Source organism: Mustela putorius, unplaced genomic scaffold (assembly GCF_011764305.1).
Source record: "Mustela putorius furo isolate JIRA1106 unplaced genomic scaffold, ASM1176430v1.1 tig00000698_pilon_pilon_pilon, whole genome shotgun sequence".
NCBI classification, from domain to species: Eukaryota; Metazoa; Chordata; class Mammalia; order Carnivora; family Mustelidae; genus Mustela; species Mustela putorius.
Window position 1 is genome coordinate 4371718 of NW_025421449.1, and position 19309 is coordinate 4391026.

The 19309-nt window shown below is 38.3% G+C and overlaps 2 protein-coding genes across 10 annotated transcripts in view; one reads left to right on the forward strand and one right to left on the reverse strand.

Annotated features, from left to right (window-relative positions):
- ECD (ecdysoneless cell cycle regulator) overlaps positions 1-19309 on the reverse strand; it is a 45054-nt gene that overhangs the window by 19019 nt on the left and 6726 nt on the right. The window contains exons 1-7 of one of the 3 annotated variants that reach the window (XM_004769458.3): positions 12217-12373; positions 10746-10963; positions 7237-7354; positions 4022-4109; positions 3727-3905; positions 1815-2007; positions 1132-1260 (exon numbers count right to left, since the gene is read on the reverse strand). In XM_004769458.3, coding sequence (XP_004769515.2) covers positions 1132-1260; positions 1815-2007; positions 3727-3905; positions 4022-4109; positions 7237-7354; positions 10746-10950 — 912 coding nt within the window. In that variant the 5' untranslated portion in view covers positions 10951-10963; positions 12217-12373. Of the gene's footprint in view, positions 1-1131; positions 1261-1814; positions 2008-3726; positions 3906-4021; positions 4110-7236; positions 7355-10745; positions 10964-12115; positions 12374-19309 lie in introns of those variants that run through there. The other 2 variants (XM_004769459.2, XM_045083470.1) reach the window with 2 other exon arrangements.
- FAM149B1 (family with sequence similarity 149 member B1) overlaps positions 12471-19309 on the forward strand; it is a 73786-nt gene continuing 66947 nt past the window's right edge. For 4 of the 7 annotated variants that reach the window (XM_004769465.3, XM_004769460.3, XM_004769464.3 and 1 more), the window contains exons 1-3: positions 12471-12715; positions 16880-16984; positions 18847-18976. In XM_004769465.3, coding sequence (XP_004769522.1) covers positions 12669-12715; positions 16880-16984; positions 18847-18976 — 282 coding nt within the window. In that variant the 5' untranslated portion in view covers positions 12471-12668. Of the gene's footprint in view, positions 12716-16848; positions 16985-18846; positions 19024-19309 lie in introns of those variants that run through there. The other 3 variants (XM_004769462.3, XM_004769463.3, XM_013044258.2) reach the window with 3 other exon arrangements.

Below are 19309 nucleotides of genomic sequence, written 5' to 3' on the forward strand. Positions count from 1 at the left end.
CTACCAATAGGCATTAAGGTGGTTTCCAATCTTTACTACTACAAATAATGCTGTCATGAGTACCCTCATACATCTTTGTACACATTTAAAATATACAGAGGATAAATATCTAGAAGTTAAAAAATGCTGAGCAGAAGGGTTTGTGCATTTATATACTGATGGATATTCACAAATTTTTATAAGACACTAAATCAACTCACACTCCCATCAATGATGTTTGAGAGTATCTCCTTCTATATATATTTTCATTAATCCAATATATATTATCAAACTTTCTGATATTTGCCAAATGATAGAAAACAGTTTTATAGCTTTAAGTTGCATTACTTTTATTATGTTAGCGAGGGCTAACATTTTTCTTACATTTAGATTAAAAATCATTTGCATTTCCTTTCCTGTGGACTCTGTTCAGTTTCTGAACATTTTTTGTTAATTAGTATTTTTTTCATATTGACTTATAGGAACTCTCTATATATTAAATAAATTAGCTCTTTGTAATTTAAATTGCAAATATAATACTTTCTTCAGGTTTATTACCTTTTGACTTTAGTTATGGGATTTTTCTTTCACCCATAGGAAAGCTTAATTTTTTTTTTTTTTTTCCTTAGGAGAGGGAGGAGTAGAAGGAGAGAGAGAGGAAGAGAGAGAATTTTAAGCAACCCTGAGATCATGACCTGAGCTAAAATCATAGTTGGATGCTTAATTGACTGAGACACCCAGGTGCCCCAGAAATGTTTAATCTTTAATAATCAAATTTATCAGTCTTTTTATTTTTAATAGCTTCAAGTTTTAAGTCAGGCTTAAAAAGGTCTTTCCTATTCAGATTATCAAAAATTCTCCTGTGTTTTCTTTCCGATTTTATGGTTTCAATGTTCTCTCTTAAGTATTTGGTCCACCTGGAATTTATTTTGGGATAGGTGTGAGGAAATCAACATTTAATTTTTCAGACAGCTTCACAGCTGTTCTATTATCATTAACTGAATACCCCATTTTTCTGTCTTGTTTAAGATGCCATATTTTACTACATTCTCACAAAAGTAAGGTATATTTCTAGACTTCCTTTGTTGTACCACTACTCCATTAAGAGCCCTTTTACCTAAAGGAAGAATATAAAATTTTATGGTTCATTACCAACTTCATGCCCAATTCATGGGCTCGATACTGGGGATGAGATGGAGGAGGCATCTTGTATCCACTCCGCCGGTCTGGCACAAACCTTTGTTGTACCAACTGTGCATAGAGACATTTAGTGAAAGTCACCTGGACATTGGAACACAAAATACATGAGTCTTCCTGAAAGTAAAAATTTGACTATCATTTCACAGTTCATAATTTTATTTATGAGTTTGTATTCGTATGAAATGCAAAGATCTAACCTATTCACTGCCAACATTTTTTATTAACAGCTTTATTGAGATACAGTTCACATGCCACAAAACCAACCTTACTGTCTACTTTTTAGTAATCACTAATGGAATTCTTCTCATTAGTTACATTATATGGCAATTTAGGTGGATAGAAGATAAAGAATAATTCTCAAGTCTCTGGAAGAAATGAAATGTCTTATTCTTAAGAAGAAAAGAAAATAGGAAAAATATGGTCAGAAACTATCTAAGAAACATTTAGATATAAAATAGGAAATGAAGTCTCTTGAAATCTTCCTCCATGGCTGGGAGAAAAGAAAAAAGAAAAAAAGTATATTAACTTGCCATGAGGAAATAGAATTATTTCCAGTTTTTTCTACTGCATAATTAGAATAATGTTTTACTCTCTTTCCAGTGATAGAAACTTAATGACCAAGAGAGCTATCTTACCGATGTCATTATTCGTGTTTCAGGCAAGAAAGTCTTGAAAACACGACAGGCTCTCAGGTCAATGGGGTCCCGTAGGTAAAATGCTTGGACTCCTGCAGCCACCAATCTGGGGCGCTGCTTTAACACTGCTACAATGCCAGCTGGAAGGAAGCAGTGTGCGCGATGAAGAGAGGCTTGAATTTTTTCTGGGTATCTGTGACAGGCAACATATCATTTTTATTTATTTTTATTTATTTATTTATTAAAAGATTTTATTAATTTATTTGACAGAGAGACAGCGAGAGAGGGAACACAAGCCAGGGAAGAGAGAAGGGAGAGAGAGGAGAGAAGCAGGCTTCCCGGTGAGCAGGGAGCCCAATGCAGGGCTCGAACCCTGGATCCTGATCCTCAGGCTCACAACCTGAGCCAAAGACATATGCCCAATGACTGAGCCACCCAGGTGCCCCATAATCATTTTTATTTTATGATGTGTAAACATCTAGAATTCTTCTACTATTTACTTCCTCTTATATTGTCTTAGTTCATCAAGAGTAAGAGGTACAATGACAAGGAAGGTGAAATTAAAACTACCATATACACTAAAAACTGCTGAAAAGAAGAGAGAGAAAGAGAAAAAGTAGGAAAAAGTGGAAAATAATGAAAAGGAATTACGGTAGTTCAGTAGGGGCACCTGGATGGCTCACTGGGTTAAGCATCTGCTTTTGGCTCAGGTCATGATCCTAGGGTCCTGGGATTGAGCCCCACATGGGGGTCCTTATCATCGGGGAGTCTGTTCCTCCCTCTCCTTCTATGCCCCCCACTCCATGCTGTCTCTCTCTGTGTCTACAATAAATAACAAAATTCTTTTTTTTTTTTTTAAAGATTTTATTTATTTTTTTGAGAGAGCGACAGTGAGAGAGAGCATAAGAGGTGAGAAGGTCAGAGGGAGAAGCAGACTCCCTGCGGAGCTGGGAGGCGGATGCGGGACTTGATCCTGGGACTCCAGGATCATGACCCAAGCCGAATGCAGTTGCTCAACCAACTGAGCCACCCAGGTGCCCCAAATAACAAAATTCTTAAAAAAAAAAAAAAAGGTTGTTCAATAAAGACAAAACAAAAACCCTACTATTCTTTGGAACAAGGATAAAATCAGAGTTAATTCTTCTAAAACAATGGTACAAAGTATACTGAGCAAAGTTAAAAGAGATTTTATATTGTTAAAACCTGAATGGTGCTAAACATTGAATAGGTACTCAAATATGAAAGGCCAAACTAATATGTTATTAGGTAAAGACTGTCTTGTGAATAGAGCCTGAAGTGTACCACATAGGTCAAAGAATGCCATCCACTGCCCTAGAACCACAGAGTACATTGTGCTCCCTTGGATTTTCATTCCTACTGGTCTCAAAATTTTTATCTATGGATATAGATAATACTTAGCTACAGTATCTAAGTAAATAAATGCAAAAATATTGGGACTAGAATATTAACACCTATGAATGAGAATTAAAAGATGTATCTATTCCTTAATTTTAAAACATGCAAGTGTATCTATTTTTTTAAGGATTTTATTTATTTATTTATTTATTTATTTATTTGACAGAGAGAGCAAGCGAGAGCGCAAGAGAGAGCAAGCACAAGCGAGAGCGAGCACAAGCAGGGGGAGAGGCAGAAGCAGGTTCTCCACTGAGCAGGGAGCCCTACATGCAGCTCAATCCCAGAACCTGAGATCATGACCTAAGCCAGGGGCAGATGTTTAACCGACTAAGTCACCCAGGTGCCCCAGAACATAAGTTTAATCTGTTAGCCACTTTCATGAAGGACGAAGACAAAATGAAAATGAACTAGCTGAAAGAAATTCTACATGCAACGTAAGACTTGAGCTGTCTAAATCAAAAGACTCCTTTACTAACAATGAAAATATTTTCCTTACCCTCTGATGCGCCTATTCACAGCAGCTCGTATAGATTCTGAAGCTAAAATTTCTTCTGGGTGTGTTGAGATTATATTCAATGCTTGAGGGACTGTTGGGGGTGTGGTGGGTAACCAGGGCACTGCTCCAGGTTTCCTTGGAGCAGGAATAATGCATAGTTCTCCATGGTAGAAAAACACCTGCAAAATGAGACATTTTAATTTTTATTCTGGGCACTGACAAACTCTAGGTACATACGGAAAATGTTACAACAAGATTTCATCTCTGTAAATTTTCCAAATTTGGGTATACTTACCCTATTGGCACTATTATCAGGATCCAACCATTTAGGGAGAAAGTCAGCAGCTTCTATTAACAAGAATTCACCATCATTGTCTTCAATCCTAATGCAAAAGAAATTCCAATTATGCATTCAAAAAGCATATATATTCAACTAATCAAAACACATTTATTCTAATATTTTTTCTTTCATTTTAGTAAATACCTTACTACATGCTATATATAGGTTATTACAATAAAGCAAATAATACGTAAGACACTGAAGGAAGTACTGAAGGAGATTCTAAAATTGAAGGAGGATTTGGAAGAGATGATAAGGAGAAAAAGTAAGTATATAAATAACACCAGACAAAAATATGAAAAATATTTAAAAAATCACCTAGTGCCAAGATTAGGAAAGCATTTATGGAAGTTACCCGGACCTTGAGAGATACTTTTGTTTTGACTCATTTTTATCACTTTTTTAAATTTAAAATTTTTTAAAAGATTTTAATTTTTTAATGATTTATTTATTTACTTTAGAGAGAGAAAGCACAAGCATGTGAGCTGGTGGAGGGGCAGAGGGAGAGAGAATCCTGAAGCAAGTTCTCCCACTGGGCCCAGTGCCTAGTGGGGCTCGATCCCAGGATACTGAGGTCATGACCTGAGCCAAAATCAAGAGCTAGCTGCTTAATGAGAACTGAACCACCCAGGTGCCCCTAAATTTAAATTTTTGAATAGGTAAGACTTCAAAAAATACATAAAAAGTTACACAATGAAAAAGTTTCCTTCCTACTTTTGTCTTTATATGCCTCTTTCTTACCCTCCAACCACTGTTATTTCTTGCTTATCCTTCTAGAGATTGCTTATGCATAATTTAGCTAATAGGAATATAAATTCTTATTTTCTCCTCTTGTCACACAAAAGGTAGCATAGTTTATATACTGTTCTAGGTCTTTTCCCTTTTAATGGGTGGCTATAAGAAGAAAGGAGAGATGTTCTTGGGAGAGGGAATAGTATAAGCAAAATCATGGAGGTGGCTATTTAAGGTGGATATCTGGAGAATGACAATTAGTAAAAAACAAGACTAGACATGCACAGTTATGGGGCGCTTAGGTGGCACAGTCGGTTAAGTGCCCAGCTCTTGGTTTTGGCTCTCAGGGCTGTGAAACTGAATCGGGCTCCTGGGTTGGGCTCCCAGAGTCTGTAAGCACAGAGTCTGCTTGAGATTCTCTCTCTCCCTCTCTCTCTGCCCCTCCTGTTCATTCTCTCTTTCTCTCTCTCAAATAAATAAATCTTAAAAAAAAAAAAAAAGCGCAATTATATCATTTTGTGAAGAGCTTTAAATGTTAGCAGTCAGGTCGGCTCGGTGGCTCAGTTGGTTAAGTGTCTGCCTGCAGCTCAGGTCATGATCCCAGGGCCTGGGATTGAGCCCTGCATCAGGATCCCTGCTCAGTGGAGCGTCTGCTTCTCTCTTTCTCTCTCTCTCCCTCTGCCTCTCCCCCTGCTTGTGCTCTCTCTCAAATAAATAAATAAATAAATTTTTAAGAAATGTAAGCAGAGTCAATGAGAATGAACTTAGTTTTCTACACAAAAAGAATGAAAGGTTTCAAACCAGGGTAGAAAACGATTAGAGCCCCACCTAAGGAAGATTAACTTGTTAGAGACATAGATAGAGGAAGTTCTTCATTTTTCTAATTTGTTTAAAAAACTGCTAGGACAATAATGTTTATTACTGAAAGGGCTTTACAGGCCTAGTGTAGGTATGAGCCATCATAAAATACAGATCAGAATCTGCAGCAGCTGCCTTCAGCTCAGATCATGATCCTAGGGTCCCGGTATGGAGCCCCATATCAGGCTCCCTGCTCGGTAGGGAGTCTACTTCTCCCTCTCCCTCTGTTCCTCCCCCACTCATGCTCTGTGTGTGTGTGCATCTCTCTCAAGTAAATAAATAAAATCTTTAAAAAATAAAATAAATATCAGAATCCACACACAAAAGGCATTGCTCTCTCCCTAATATGCATGTACAGATAGAAACGAGTATCTCTGTGTTTGTTTCCTTATAATTCTATCATTTATTGGGAAATTATTGCTAATTATTTTTAGGTGTAATAACAGTAGTATTTAAAATAAGCATTACCTCTTATATTTACATCTTAAAGTATTTAAAGACCAAATGGCATACTGTTGGTGATTTGCTTTAAAATAATCTTGCTATGTAATGGGGGGGTAGGGGAAAGGTATAGATAAAGTAAGAATGTCCATGAATTGACCCATGTCAATTGTCCAATTACAAAACTGTTGAAGCTGTGTGACAAGTACATACAGGTGCATTCTCTCTACTTTCGTGTTTGAAATTTTGATATAATAATGTTTTCAGAGTTGTTTTTCTTTTTGTTTTGCTGGGGAAGAGGTTGGGGGAACAGAATACAATTTGGGGACTGACAGGAAAATGAGCATAATATATGGAAAATTAGGTGAAACAACCTCTATTGACACAACTTGGTAATTACAGAGAACTATCAGTTCCCATTTTAAATACATTTAGAATGCAGTATTATCTACTTTGCTTTCAATATAACTGTTCCCTGATTTTTTGTTAAATTTTTCTGTATTTCTCAAAAAGATACACAGTTAAGGTATAATAGAGAAAGACACTGTAAAGAAATTTGTAAAATATGTATATGTACATACAACTGGGATTTTTTTTTTCCTATGATTTTTTTTAAACTGTAGTACACCTTTTGGTATTGTTTGGATTTTTCTACCATCTGTATTTAGATTTTTTTTTTTTAAGATTTTATTTATTTGAGAGAGAAAGATAAAATGAGTCAGGGGAAGGACAGAGGGAAAAGCAAACTCCACACTGAGCAGTGAGCCTGACATGGAACTCGATCCTAAGACCCTGGGATCACCACCTGAGCTGAAGGCAGATGCCCAACTGACTGAGACCCAGGCACCCTGTATGTATTTAGTCTTTCATAATGAGAATTATTTTTAAAAAACTAAAATAGGAAGGTTTTGTTTAAAAATTTTGGAAGTTAAGCTCTCCAATGTACTTTAATTTTTTCCTCAACTAAAGGAAGTTACAACTACAAAAGAAAAGGTAGAAAACACAAAGTCACTTTCAAAATCTATGTCTCAAATTTGTACAGTCTCCACCAGATTACCGAAAAAAAAATTTACTAAATGGATAAAAATGTAGTCAGTCTCAGCAAGAGAATTCCTTTAGATTATTAAAATAACTAATACCTTGCTACTAACTCTGGAAATTCCTTTGTAATCTGCTTTACTATATAAACAATAAACCATTCATCCTCAATGTTATCCCCAAACTTCGTCATGCCAAATATATGAGCAGGAACATCTCCTAAAAACAAGAGAAAAAGCAATCATATAACCAAATAAATTTGTCAGTGCACATAAAAATACAAGTAATCATTCAAATAAACAAACATTGACTGACCATGCTGTAGGTACCATACAGGAGCTGGGGTTGTAATCCTGAACAGGCTACAAGAAGCCTGCTTGTGAGGACCCAAGGGTCTAGACAATAGGAGATGAACTGCCATGCCATCTCAAAACAAGATGAAGAGATATATGCACTGAGGGGAATGTGAGCATAAATAATGTGATATCTGAGCTATGCTCATTTGGAGGAATGACAGGGGTAGGTTTTCCAGAAAGAGAGAATAGCATGTGCAAACATATATAAGCATGGCAGACCATAATAGTGTTCCAGGGATATCAGGAAGCTAGATTTATTTATTTATTTATTTATTTATTTTAAGATTTTATTTATTTATTTGACAGACAGAGACCACAAGTAGGCAGGCAGAGAGAGAGAGGAGGAAGCAGGCTCCCTGCTGAGCAGAGAGGCCGATGTGGGGCTCGATCCCAGGACCCCGGGATCATGACCTGAACCGAAGGCAGAGGCTTAACCCACTGAGCCACCCAGGCGCCCAGGAAGCTAGATTTAGATGGGGCAGAAGTTTCTTAAACAAGTGCAACACTCAAAAATATGCAGAACTTAATACACTTTTAAACAACCCAATGAATCAAAGAAGAAATTACAAGGGAAATTCGAAAATACCTTTAGACAAATGAAAACAAACATGTAACATACTGAAAGCAGTGCTAAGAAATTTATAGTTATAAAAGATCTCAGATCAACAACCTAACTTTAACCATAAGGAATGAGAACAAGAAAAGCTAATCCAAAGCTAGCAGAAAGAAGGAAATAGTAAAGATTAGAATAGAGATTAATGAAACAGAAAATAGAAAAATAGAAAAAAAAAGTGATTTGGTTTGTTGAAACATTACAAAGTTGACAAAATCTTAGATCAGTAAGAAAAAATGGAGACGTAAGTAACTGAACTCAGAAATGAAAGAGGCGACATTACAACCTATACTACAGAAATAAAAAGGACTATAAGAGAACATTATGAACAACTGTAGACCAACCGACTGTAAAACCTGGAGGAAATGAGTACATTCCTAGAAACACACAACCTATCAAGACTGGATCACTGGGGTGCCTGGGTGCCTCCGGGGGTTAAAGCCTCTGCCTTCCACTCAGGTCAGGATTCCAGCCCCCACCCCACCCCCAAGTCAGGCTCTCTGCTCTAGCAGGGAGCCTGATTCCCGCCCCTCTCTCTCTGCCTGGCTCTCTGCCCACTTGTGATCTCTCTCTGTCAAATAAATAAATAAAATCTTTAAAAAAAAGAAAGACTGGATCACAAAGAAATATGAATCTGAACAGACTTGTTACTAGAAAAGAAAATTGAATCAATAATTAAAAACTTCCCAACAAAGAAAAGCTCACTAGAGAATTTTACTAGCATTTAAAGAAGAATTAACATCAATCCTTTTCAAACTCTTAAAAACAACTTAAGAGGAGGGAACACTCCCAAACCCATTTTAGGAGGTCAGCATCACCCTCATACTAAAGCCAGACAAAGACAATACAGGAAAACTATGACCAATATCCCTGGTATACTGATGCAGAAATCCTCAACAAAATACTAGCAAACTGAATTCAACACACTGAAAGGTTATACACCATGATCAAGTAGAATTTATTCTTGGAATGCAATGTAATGCATATGAGAATCAATCAATGTAACCAACCACATTAATAGACTAAAGGTCAAACAAGCACACTGTGAAGTGTCCCAAGAGCTGCCACAGCAAAAAAAAAAAAGGTAGGAAGAACAGCCTAACCAACTCTTCTCCGCACCCCAGATCTCTCAAATTTCTTCAACTAAGAGAGCCTCCAATTAGTGTCTACTTTTATCTACCTTATATATTAAACTTCAATTTGAACTTTATCCAGAAGCAATGGGTAATTAATGAAGGATGTTGGACAAAAGACTGATGTGATCAAATTTGTGTTTTACAAAGATCACTGATATCAGTGTGAGAGAAGAACTGCAGATACAGGAACCAGAGGTTATTCAGGTGGCTGCTGTGGTCTTTCAGATGAAGAGGTAAAGAGGGCCTAGATTGTAGCCAAACAAATGCACAGAAGGGGTCTTACTTAGGAGTAACCACACTAGGACTTAGTGCTTGATAGAACATGGTCAAGTGAGCAGTTAAGTGTAATTTTGAATTATTAACAAACTGAATAACTAGGTAGATAACAACATCATTAAGCAAGACAAGAAAACATTGGGCAAAAACTATGTTCTAGGAAAAAGATAAGGAGTTTGTTTTAGTGTGCTGTGCTAATGTGATGATGTTCTTGTCAATAAATATCACATGTCTTTCAGTGAATAAGGGTTTAATAAAATTAACAACAGGGAACACATTTGGCAACTGCCAGCCAAAAGATAACAGATAAATGCTACACTGAGACCTAGACTGACAGTATCAAAAGATGCCAGACTCCTGATCTGAAAGAAGACCCTGCATGAATAAGAGCTGTGGGTCACCTATTCGTGCCCCATTTTACTAAAGCTATATGAAATGATAAGAAAAAGTGCCATATTTGGCCAGAGGGCACAGATCAAGCACGAACAACCCAGAGAAGCAGTGAAGCAACTTCAAAATGATTCTGAGTAGCAAATAATGGCCATAAGCCCAATTATTTCTCTTTATAAGCCAGGCAGAGCCACATAGTTTCACAACTATGTCAAACAAGGCAGCCTACTGAACACATAATCAAGAATGAGGAATACAGTGGGGCGCCTGGGTGGCTCAGTTTGTTAAAGCCTCTGCCTTCGGCTCAGGTCATGATCTCAGGGTCCTAGGATCGAGTCCCACATCAGGCTCTCTGCTCAGCAGGGAGCCTGCTTCCTCCTCTCTCTCTGCCTGCCCCTCTGCCTACTTCTGATCTCTCTCTGTCAAATAAATGAATGGAATCTTTAAAAAAAAAAAAGAATCTGAAGAATGAGGAATACAGAGTAATCACTAATGGAAGCTATGGTTAAGGAAGCCAGATGCCTGAACCTGTTTAGTATAGGTACCTAGATATATTATAGCACAGAAGAGTAAAGTTCCAAAAAACAGCCATAGTCTAATAATGTTGAGTATATATTAGTTCTCAAAATAATTACTATTAGAGAGCTTTCATCAAACTAATTAAAAAAAATTTTTTTTGGTAAGTTACGGTCCTAACTAAATATAGGCAAGCATCACTAATCAAAAAAGTTCAGGTTATACATCTTCTTACAACACTGAGCGAACTATGGACTATTATAGATCACTGCTGTCAGACTCAGAAGTCACACATTACATCAAAGTAAGTAAAAGAACCTTACCTTTCCCAGGTTTATATTTGAGATTGAAAGGCTGATTCTGCCAGATATAGGGGACCAGCAAAGGTGCAAAATGAGTCATTATCCTCTCAATATACTTTTGAAGAATCTCTTTGTGTTTTTCTGGGTCCCTTTGTTCATCTGGTATCAGGAATAGGTGATACTCCACAGTGTCTTCCACTGTAGCAAGCTTCATATTTTCCTCCATTCTTCTTTGAAAACTACATTTAAAGTTTCAATAATATAAATCACATAGAATGTAGAATTAAAATTCAATTCTCTGAACTATTCGACATGATTCCATTGTTTTCCAAAATTCAGTTATCCAGATGCTATCATTTAATTTTTAGCTTTGATCAAGTATGAATAGTAACACCTATTTAATATTCTTGTAATGATGTTTTATACTTAAGATTATGTTTTCATACTTGAAATTATATTAAAGGAACTTCTGACATAATACAGTAAATGGAAATCGAGTATCACATTCCCAAATTAACTAATAGCATGCAAGAATAAAATAAAAACGTTTTGAAAAAAAAAACATTAAAAAAAAAGTTTACCCTCATACTAACATTTGTGTGTGAAACACACTTTGAGAAGCACAACAGTAACATCTTATGTTTAAATACCATCAAAAGTCCCAGTTCTGCCACTAATCAGTTTTGTCACTTTGAGCACATCAATTTCTCTTTCTGGGGCTTTTTCCTCAACTGTAGAATGAGAGTGTTACTCTTTCACTTCTAAATTTCTCCCCCAGTTTAAATTGTTTTTATTTAAAAGCTCTTTAGGGCAATCTCCCTCACTCTGAAGAATTTAAATCTCTTTTTATGAATGTTGTAGGGCATAGAGGAACCCCAAACCACAAAACATTCATGTCCTATCATGTCACACCAAAATAATTTGTGCATGGTTCTTTATCGTGCAGCTGCCCTAAAACTGACCCTTTTTCGGGGGGTGGTAGTGGTGGTGATAGTGGTGGTACATAACTCCGGTATGTTAAGAGGCGGTAGGTATCTCTAGGTTCTAAGGGGTTTTCCCTTACAACAAAAGTACTCGCTTACTACTGCAGCCAGATGAGGCTTGGGAAAGGGAGGCATTGTACTGGATGGTCCATTCTAAGGCACAATTCGAGTTCGATTCTTACTCGGTTTTCTCATGGGCTAATAAAACGAGGTCGAAAGGAACCTGCATCTTCTAACCAATCTGTCCAAATCATCACTTGGCTACTCAACCCAGAAGGACAGATAATTCCATCCACCCAACCCATAATGCCAAGCACATTTTATGAAGAAACTGTGTCAGAGCTGGAAGGGACTTTGAGGTCACGCAGGCTAACTCCTTGCTGTACAAGTGAGAAAACTGGCACATACAGAAGCGACCACGCAGTCGAGGACTGAGCGGGAGTCTGGTGCTCTTTACTCCGACTAAACTCCCTCCCTCCATTCGACAAAGGGAAGCCAATTCCGCTTACGATTCCCGGGCCTCCCCCACGAGTCTCCGCGGCGGAACTTTCCTGGACCGCCCCTACCACCGCGTGAGCCGGTCGGGAGCTGCCAGTAGCTGCTTGCCAAAGCCTTGCCCAAGGTCAGTCTAAACGGCTCACCGCTACCGGAGGCCAGCGGAAGCTCTGAAAGACTCGCTCGGCCCCGGAACCTCGGTGGCGTCACTGCTGTGCGTCCACGGGAGCATTACGCGGGTGCCCCGGTGCATTCGTCACTTCCGCCCCTACGAGGAAGCAGGGAGGGCCGAGGACTGCAAGGGTGGAGACCCAGGGAGTGGCGGCGGTCCGGAGTCTAGGCGACGGGGCGTGACGGGGCCGGAAGGTGGCGGGAGGGGGCCGGGCCGGAGCCGGCCGGAGGGCCAGGTCCGGAGGCCTCCACCCTGGCGTGCCCGCCCCCTCCGCGGCAGAGGAGGAAGAGGAGGATGATCTCCAGATACACTCGGAAGGCAGTGCCTCAGAGCTTGGAGCTGTGAGTGGTCTGCTCTGCTAAACTAGCCGGGGCCGGGGGAGGCTGAGGCGGGTTTCGGGCGCTCTGGTTGGGACCCTTCCCAACGAGTGCTTCTCACTTTTCCGTTTCCAGGGCGAGGGAAGGAAATTTTTCATTGGAATTCTCGCCTCCCAGACTTGACAGATGCTGCCGGGTCTGCCTCCATCTCCAGCTAAGGGCATGTCACTTGTGCTGTCCTAGGACTTGGCCCTCCTGGGCTCCACTTCCTGAACTTAGGGACTGGCCCCCCTGCGGCATTTGTAGTTTCCTCAGTGCTTCATGCCTGTCAACGGGCATTGACAAATCGAAAAGTTACTAATAGCTGAGTGCTAGAGAAAAGTTCAGTTTATCTAGTGCCAGGCACTGTGCAAAGCTGATTATATGCATTAGCTCACTTAAGCCTCTCAGCAAGGATACAGAATAGGGATTATTATTTTGCACATTCTACAAATAAAGGTCCCAGATTTAACATTGTTGCATGCCCAAGATGATACAGGCAGAAAGTGGTGGAGCACACAAACCTGGTGTCAGTCTGACCCTGAAGCTTTGGTCATAATCGTTATGTATACTGCTTCCCCACCTCTGAGGTTAAATTTCAGAATCCTTAAGGATCATTTTTGCTCTAGAGAGCAAATATTTAAGCTTAAAAGCCCACCTCCCACCCCTGGTGAAGTGTTGTAATTAGCAAGTAATGATAAAGTTGTATATTTGTTGATGCCTTATACTTTCAAAAAGACTTTCACATCTTGATCCTTGCAACAACTCTGTACGATGGGGATGATTATCTTTCAGTTTTTCAGAACATGGAATGTTAGAAAGGTTACACATCCTAAGGTTATATAACCAATAGGTTTTTGAGCTTGGGCTTTTTAATCCTCAAATTCCAACTTTTTTTTTTTTTTTTTTTGCCTTGGAGTTTGTAATTTTAGCAACCATATATTTAAAAAGTAAATACTAACCATACATGGTAATAGCAAGCATGGGATCTTCAGTCAATCTGGGTTTCTGGCTAGACTCTTTTCTAGTCATGTGACTTTTCAGCAGATTAATAAATATTTGAGCATCCATTTCTGTAATATAGGACTAAGACTTTCTCTAAAAGCCTATCTAAAGTGATGGCACAGGGCTTGACACATCGTAGATCCTCAGTAACTGGTAATTTCCTGTCCTTTCCCACCTTTACTTGGTACAGTAGCCATACAAAGAAAATCTGTGATCCTTCCTTGCCTTTCAGAAGCTTATTATCTACTAAATAATAGGATTTCTACACAGATATCCTGGCAATTCAGATAATAAGCTTTTTAGGAAGTAGAAAAAAGAAAGTAATTTTCCAGTAAAGGGAACAGGAGTTAGCTAAAAATCTGCTTTTATAATTATTCTGACCATTCTGAGAGTAAAAAAAAATCATTTGTGGAAAAAATTACTCCAATACAGTTACATTACTTGTTCTCTATTGTTGATTTGATTGATACCCTCTATTCTCTAAAGGCAACTCTCTTCAAAGATGATTCTCTAGAGGAGTCAGGATGATATGAATAATGAAGTCACAAGGGGATTATATGTATCTAAATGACAGTAAAATAAAACAATTTTTACTTTAGGTGTTAGAATAATTTTCTTTGAAGAAGGAACTTTAGTTTTCTCCCTAATAGTTCCAAATTACAAATATTGAAAAGAGTTTTTTATTAGCACCACGTTCTAACCAGCTGAGCTAACCGGCCCACCGAAAAGAGTTTTTTAAAAAAGCAATCTTCAAAATACAGCTTAACACTTAAAAAGTGATAAATTTCAAATATACATGTATAGTGAATAATATAATGAACCACCTATCACCTACATTCAACAATTATCAAAAATTTGATATATTTGCTTCATCTATCTTCTCTTTTTTCAGCCTCTCTGTTCATCGTCTGTAAATAAGAAAGCAAAACCCCAGACACTTACCATTTCACCCCTGTATACCTTAGTGTGCATCTCTAAAAATTATAGGTATTTTCTTTTCTTTTTTTTTAGATTTTATTTATTTGCGTGAGAGAAAGCACATGAGCAGGGGGAGGGGCAGCGGGAGAGGAAGAAGCAGACTCTCTGCCGAGCCGGGAGCCTGATGTGGGACTTAAGGCAGGGCTAGATTCCAGGACCCCAGGATCACAATATGAGCCAAAGGCAAACAGACAAATGCCCAACCAACTGAGCTACCCAGGTGCCTCTAAGTATTTTCTTACATGAAAACAATGCTATGATCAAATTTAGTATTTCTTTGGTATTATCTAATCATCATTTCATGGTCAGATTTCTTCGACAGACTTGTGTTTCTTTTTTGTAGCTGGAATCCACATTTCTGTTTAATACCACTGTCTCAAAGACAAGTTTTTCGTTGTAGAACCATTGAATGAGAGAAGTACAAATAGCTCTGCACAAATCCATCCCCACCATTTGAGAAATAATTTCAAGTACAAGCTCTGCTTACTGTGCCCTTAGCTTTATCTTTATATACAAAAATGGTTCCATTCACTAAAATCTCAAATTATTCATTTGTTTTGAGAAGCCTCAAAGCCAGAGTACTTGAAATTGAATCCTGGCTCCATCATTTCATAGACATGACCTTAAGCAGGCTACTTAATATCTCTGTGCTTCACTTTCCTTGCCTATGAGGTAAGAGTATTAGAGATTTGCAAACTGAAGACTCTAAAGAGACCTATGTACTTTGTTTAGCTTATCATGTTCCCTAAACTTATTTTATTGCAGAATTTTGTGGGGGAGGAAAGTCTACTATAGATGATTGAGAGTGGAACATATAATAATTGATCCCTTAGTTTAATCCAATGTACAAGTTGAACTCTCTAGAGCAGCTCTGTCCAATAGAAATATAATACAGCCACATATGGAATTTTAAATTTTCAGGTAGTCATGTTAAAAAACAGTAGAAACAGATGAAATTAATTTTTTGACTTTTTATTTTGAAATAATTATAGACTCACCATTACAGAAATCATACAGAGAATCCCATGAACCTTCCACCCACCTTCTCCCAATGACCACAACTTATGTAACTAGTGTAGTGTCAAAGCCAGGAAACTGACATTGGTACACATTTTATTAGAAACTGTGAGACTGGGGCTCTTTGATTACTCAGTCAGTTAAGTTTCAGCTCAGGTCATGATCTCAAGGGTCCTGGGATCAAGCCCCACATCCAACTTGATGTTGGGCTCTGTGCTCAGTGCAGAGCCTGTTTGTCCTTCTCCCTCTGTTCTTCCCCATGCTCTCTTTCTCTTTTTCTCTCATAAATAAAATTTTTTAAAAACCTTTAAAAAAAAAAAGAAACTATGAGACTATTCCAGAGTTGCTGTACCTTTTTACATTTCCATAAGCAGTGTATGAAGCATCTAGTTTCTCCAAATCATCGCTCACCTTGGGTGTTATAACTGTATTTTGTGTTAACTGTTCTAAAAGGTTTATGGTTATAACTTACTGTAATTTAAATTCGCAGTGAAACTAACTTTAAGAGTGTATTTTTTAACCCAGAATATCCAAAATACTATCATTTTAACATGTAATCAAGATAAAATTATTGATGTTCTATTATACATTCTTGAATTGAGACATCAGAATCCCGTGTTCTATACTTAAAACACATCTCATTTCTGACTAACTACATATTTAAAGTTTTTATATAAATTCCAGTTTGTTAGGGCGCCTGGGTGGCTCAGTGGGTTAAGCCGCTGCCTTCGGCTCAGGTCATGATCTCAGGGTCCTGGGATCGAGTCCCGCATCGGGCTCTCTGCTCAGCAGGGAGCCTGCTTCCTCCCCTCTCTCTCTCTCTGCCTGCCTCTCTGCCTACTTGTGATCTCTCTCTGTCAAATAAATAAATAAAAAAAAAATAAAAAAAAAAAAATAAATTCCAGTTTGTTAAAATACAGTGTAATATTAGTTTCAGGTGTAGAGTATAGTGACTCAACACTTCCATACAACATCTGGTGCTCACCACACCGACTAACCACATTTTAACTGCTAGTTGCTAGGGGCTACCATACAGTACGGTACGGTCACAGAGCAGCTGGAAGTAGGTGACTAACATGTAGTCAAGTTATTGAAAAGTATATATTTTTTCTTTACAGGAAATATAACTTTTTAAAAAATCTTTCACAGGAAAGGAATAACAAAACATGCTATTAGTCATCATCCTCTTCCAGAGCAGCTAGATGAAATTTCTTCTACCAATGAAAGCCATGAAAAAGACACAAGTTCCCAAAGGTAATAACACAAAGTGTACTCATTTGCTTATTACACTTGATAATGGCAAAAGTGTTTTTTGGCTTAGGCTTGATATCTAGTCTTGTACTAATGAAACAAAACAAGAACTTTTATCATATTTTCAGTACCATTCAGTTTTCATTCTGGAACAGATAATGGAAACATCATACTTACAACCCTTGGAAAGTAGTATTATTACATAGTTAAAAGCCAAGACTCAGAAGGAGTCTAACATATGATTTTTATTATTATTATTATTTTTAAAGATTTTATTTATTTATTTGTCAGAGAGAGAGTGAGTGAGAGCGAGGACAGGTAGACAGAGTGGAAGGAAGAGTCAGAGGGAGAAGCAGGCTCCCTGTGGAGCAAGGAGCCCGATGTGGGACTCGATCCCAGGACGCTGGGATCATGACCTGAGCCGAAGGCAGCTGCTTAACCAACTGAGCCACCCAGGCGTCCCTGATTTTTATTATTTTTTAAAAAGATTTTATTTATTTATTTATTTGACAGAGAGAGAGAGGGGCAGCTAGAGAGGGAACACAAGCAGGGGGAGAGAGAGGCTCCTAAGCAGGGAGCCTGATGCCTGACTCCATCCCAGCACCCTGGAATCACGACCTGACCCGAAGGCAGATACTTAACAATTGAGCCACCTAGGAGCTCTAACATCTTATTTTTTTTTAAAGATTTTATTTATTTATTTGATAGAGAGAGACACGATGAGGGAGGGAACACAAGCAGGGGGAGTGGGAGAAGGAGAAGCAGGCTCCCTGTTGAGCTGGAAGCTCTGTGCAGCCAGATCCCAGGACCCTGGGACCATAAGCTGAGCCGAAGGCAGACGCTTAACAACTGAGCCACCCAGGAGCCCCAACATAGCATTTTTAATCCTGGTTCTGCCACTTATTAGCTGGGTAACAACAGGCAAGTTACTTATAATAGTTGTATTTCTTAAAGGATGTTGTGAATATAAATGAGATGATATAAAACTTGGCACAATGATTGGCATATGGTAAATGAATAAGTATTAGCTGCAGTTACCATTTTAAGAAACAGCATACTGTGGGGCACCTGGGTGGCTCAGTGGGTTAAGCCTCTGCCTTCAGCTCAGGTCATGATCTCAGGGTCCTGGGATCTAGCCCCACATTGGGCTCTCTGCTTGGCTGGGAGCCCTTTTTCCCCTCTCTCTCTGCCTATCTCTCTGCCTACTTGTGATCTCTCTGTCAAATAAATAAAATCTTTTAAAAACAAACAAACAGCATACTATAATTTCAAAGAGGGTTCTGAGAAGCAGAAAAGTTATTGTCATAAAACCTAATTTCAATATCTAGAACTCAATCTCAGATTGTCTTTAAAATGGGGGTTAATTGGGGTGTTTGGCTAGTACAGTTGGAAGAGCATGCAACTCTTGATTTTGGGGTCATGAGTTTGAGCCCCACATTGGGTATAGAGATTACTTAAATAAATATAACTTAAAAGTTTTTTTAAATGGGGGTGAACTGAGTTCATCACCAGATTGTTGTGAGGATAAAATGGAATTACATCTATAAAAGTGCCATACAAGTTCAGACATTACTGTTCATATTTCTGAAATGTCTTTCGTTTTCAAGGGTAGATGTTGTAAGTGGAATGCTAAAGTATTTGTTGTAAACTATGACTATATTTAGAATCACTGTCATCAATTCTATAGGAATTAGGACTTTTCCATGAGCTTAAATGTTAAGTTCTTCATTTTTTTTTTGTTTCTGTGGATATATTTGTATGCATGGTTGTCACCTAGTAAATTGCTGGGTAGTTACTGCTACAGAAACTTGAGGAAGTATAACAATTTTTCTGTTTTCTCTCTTCCTTCCAAATTGTGCACTTAGTGAGTCTGACATCACACAAGAATCGCCTTTTACATCAGCTGACACTGGGAATTCAAGATCTGCTTTTCCAAGCTATACAGGCACAGGGATCTCTACAGAAGGCAGCTCAGACTTCTCCTGGGGCTATGGTGTGAGTTGTATGTTACCGATCTGATGGAATGCTTGGGAGACTATTCTGTGAGTTAGGATCTGTCACTTTTGTCAAGTATATTTCATTCCTTCACTCTATGAAGATTGGTTCTTTACATTTTAATAATTCTTATCGGTTTTTACCCTCTTTCAGTATTTACTTTGTTTTATGGATACAGTGGTTGATCCTTAGAAATGCTTAATGTTTGACTTAACAGTTGCAGGTTAGTATGGATCTGGGCCATGGGTCTGCTTTTGCTTTGTGTAGTCCACTGATGTGTCTCTCCACCACTAATGTTACTTGTTGTTTAAATTGTTTTTGGAACTTGATTAT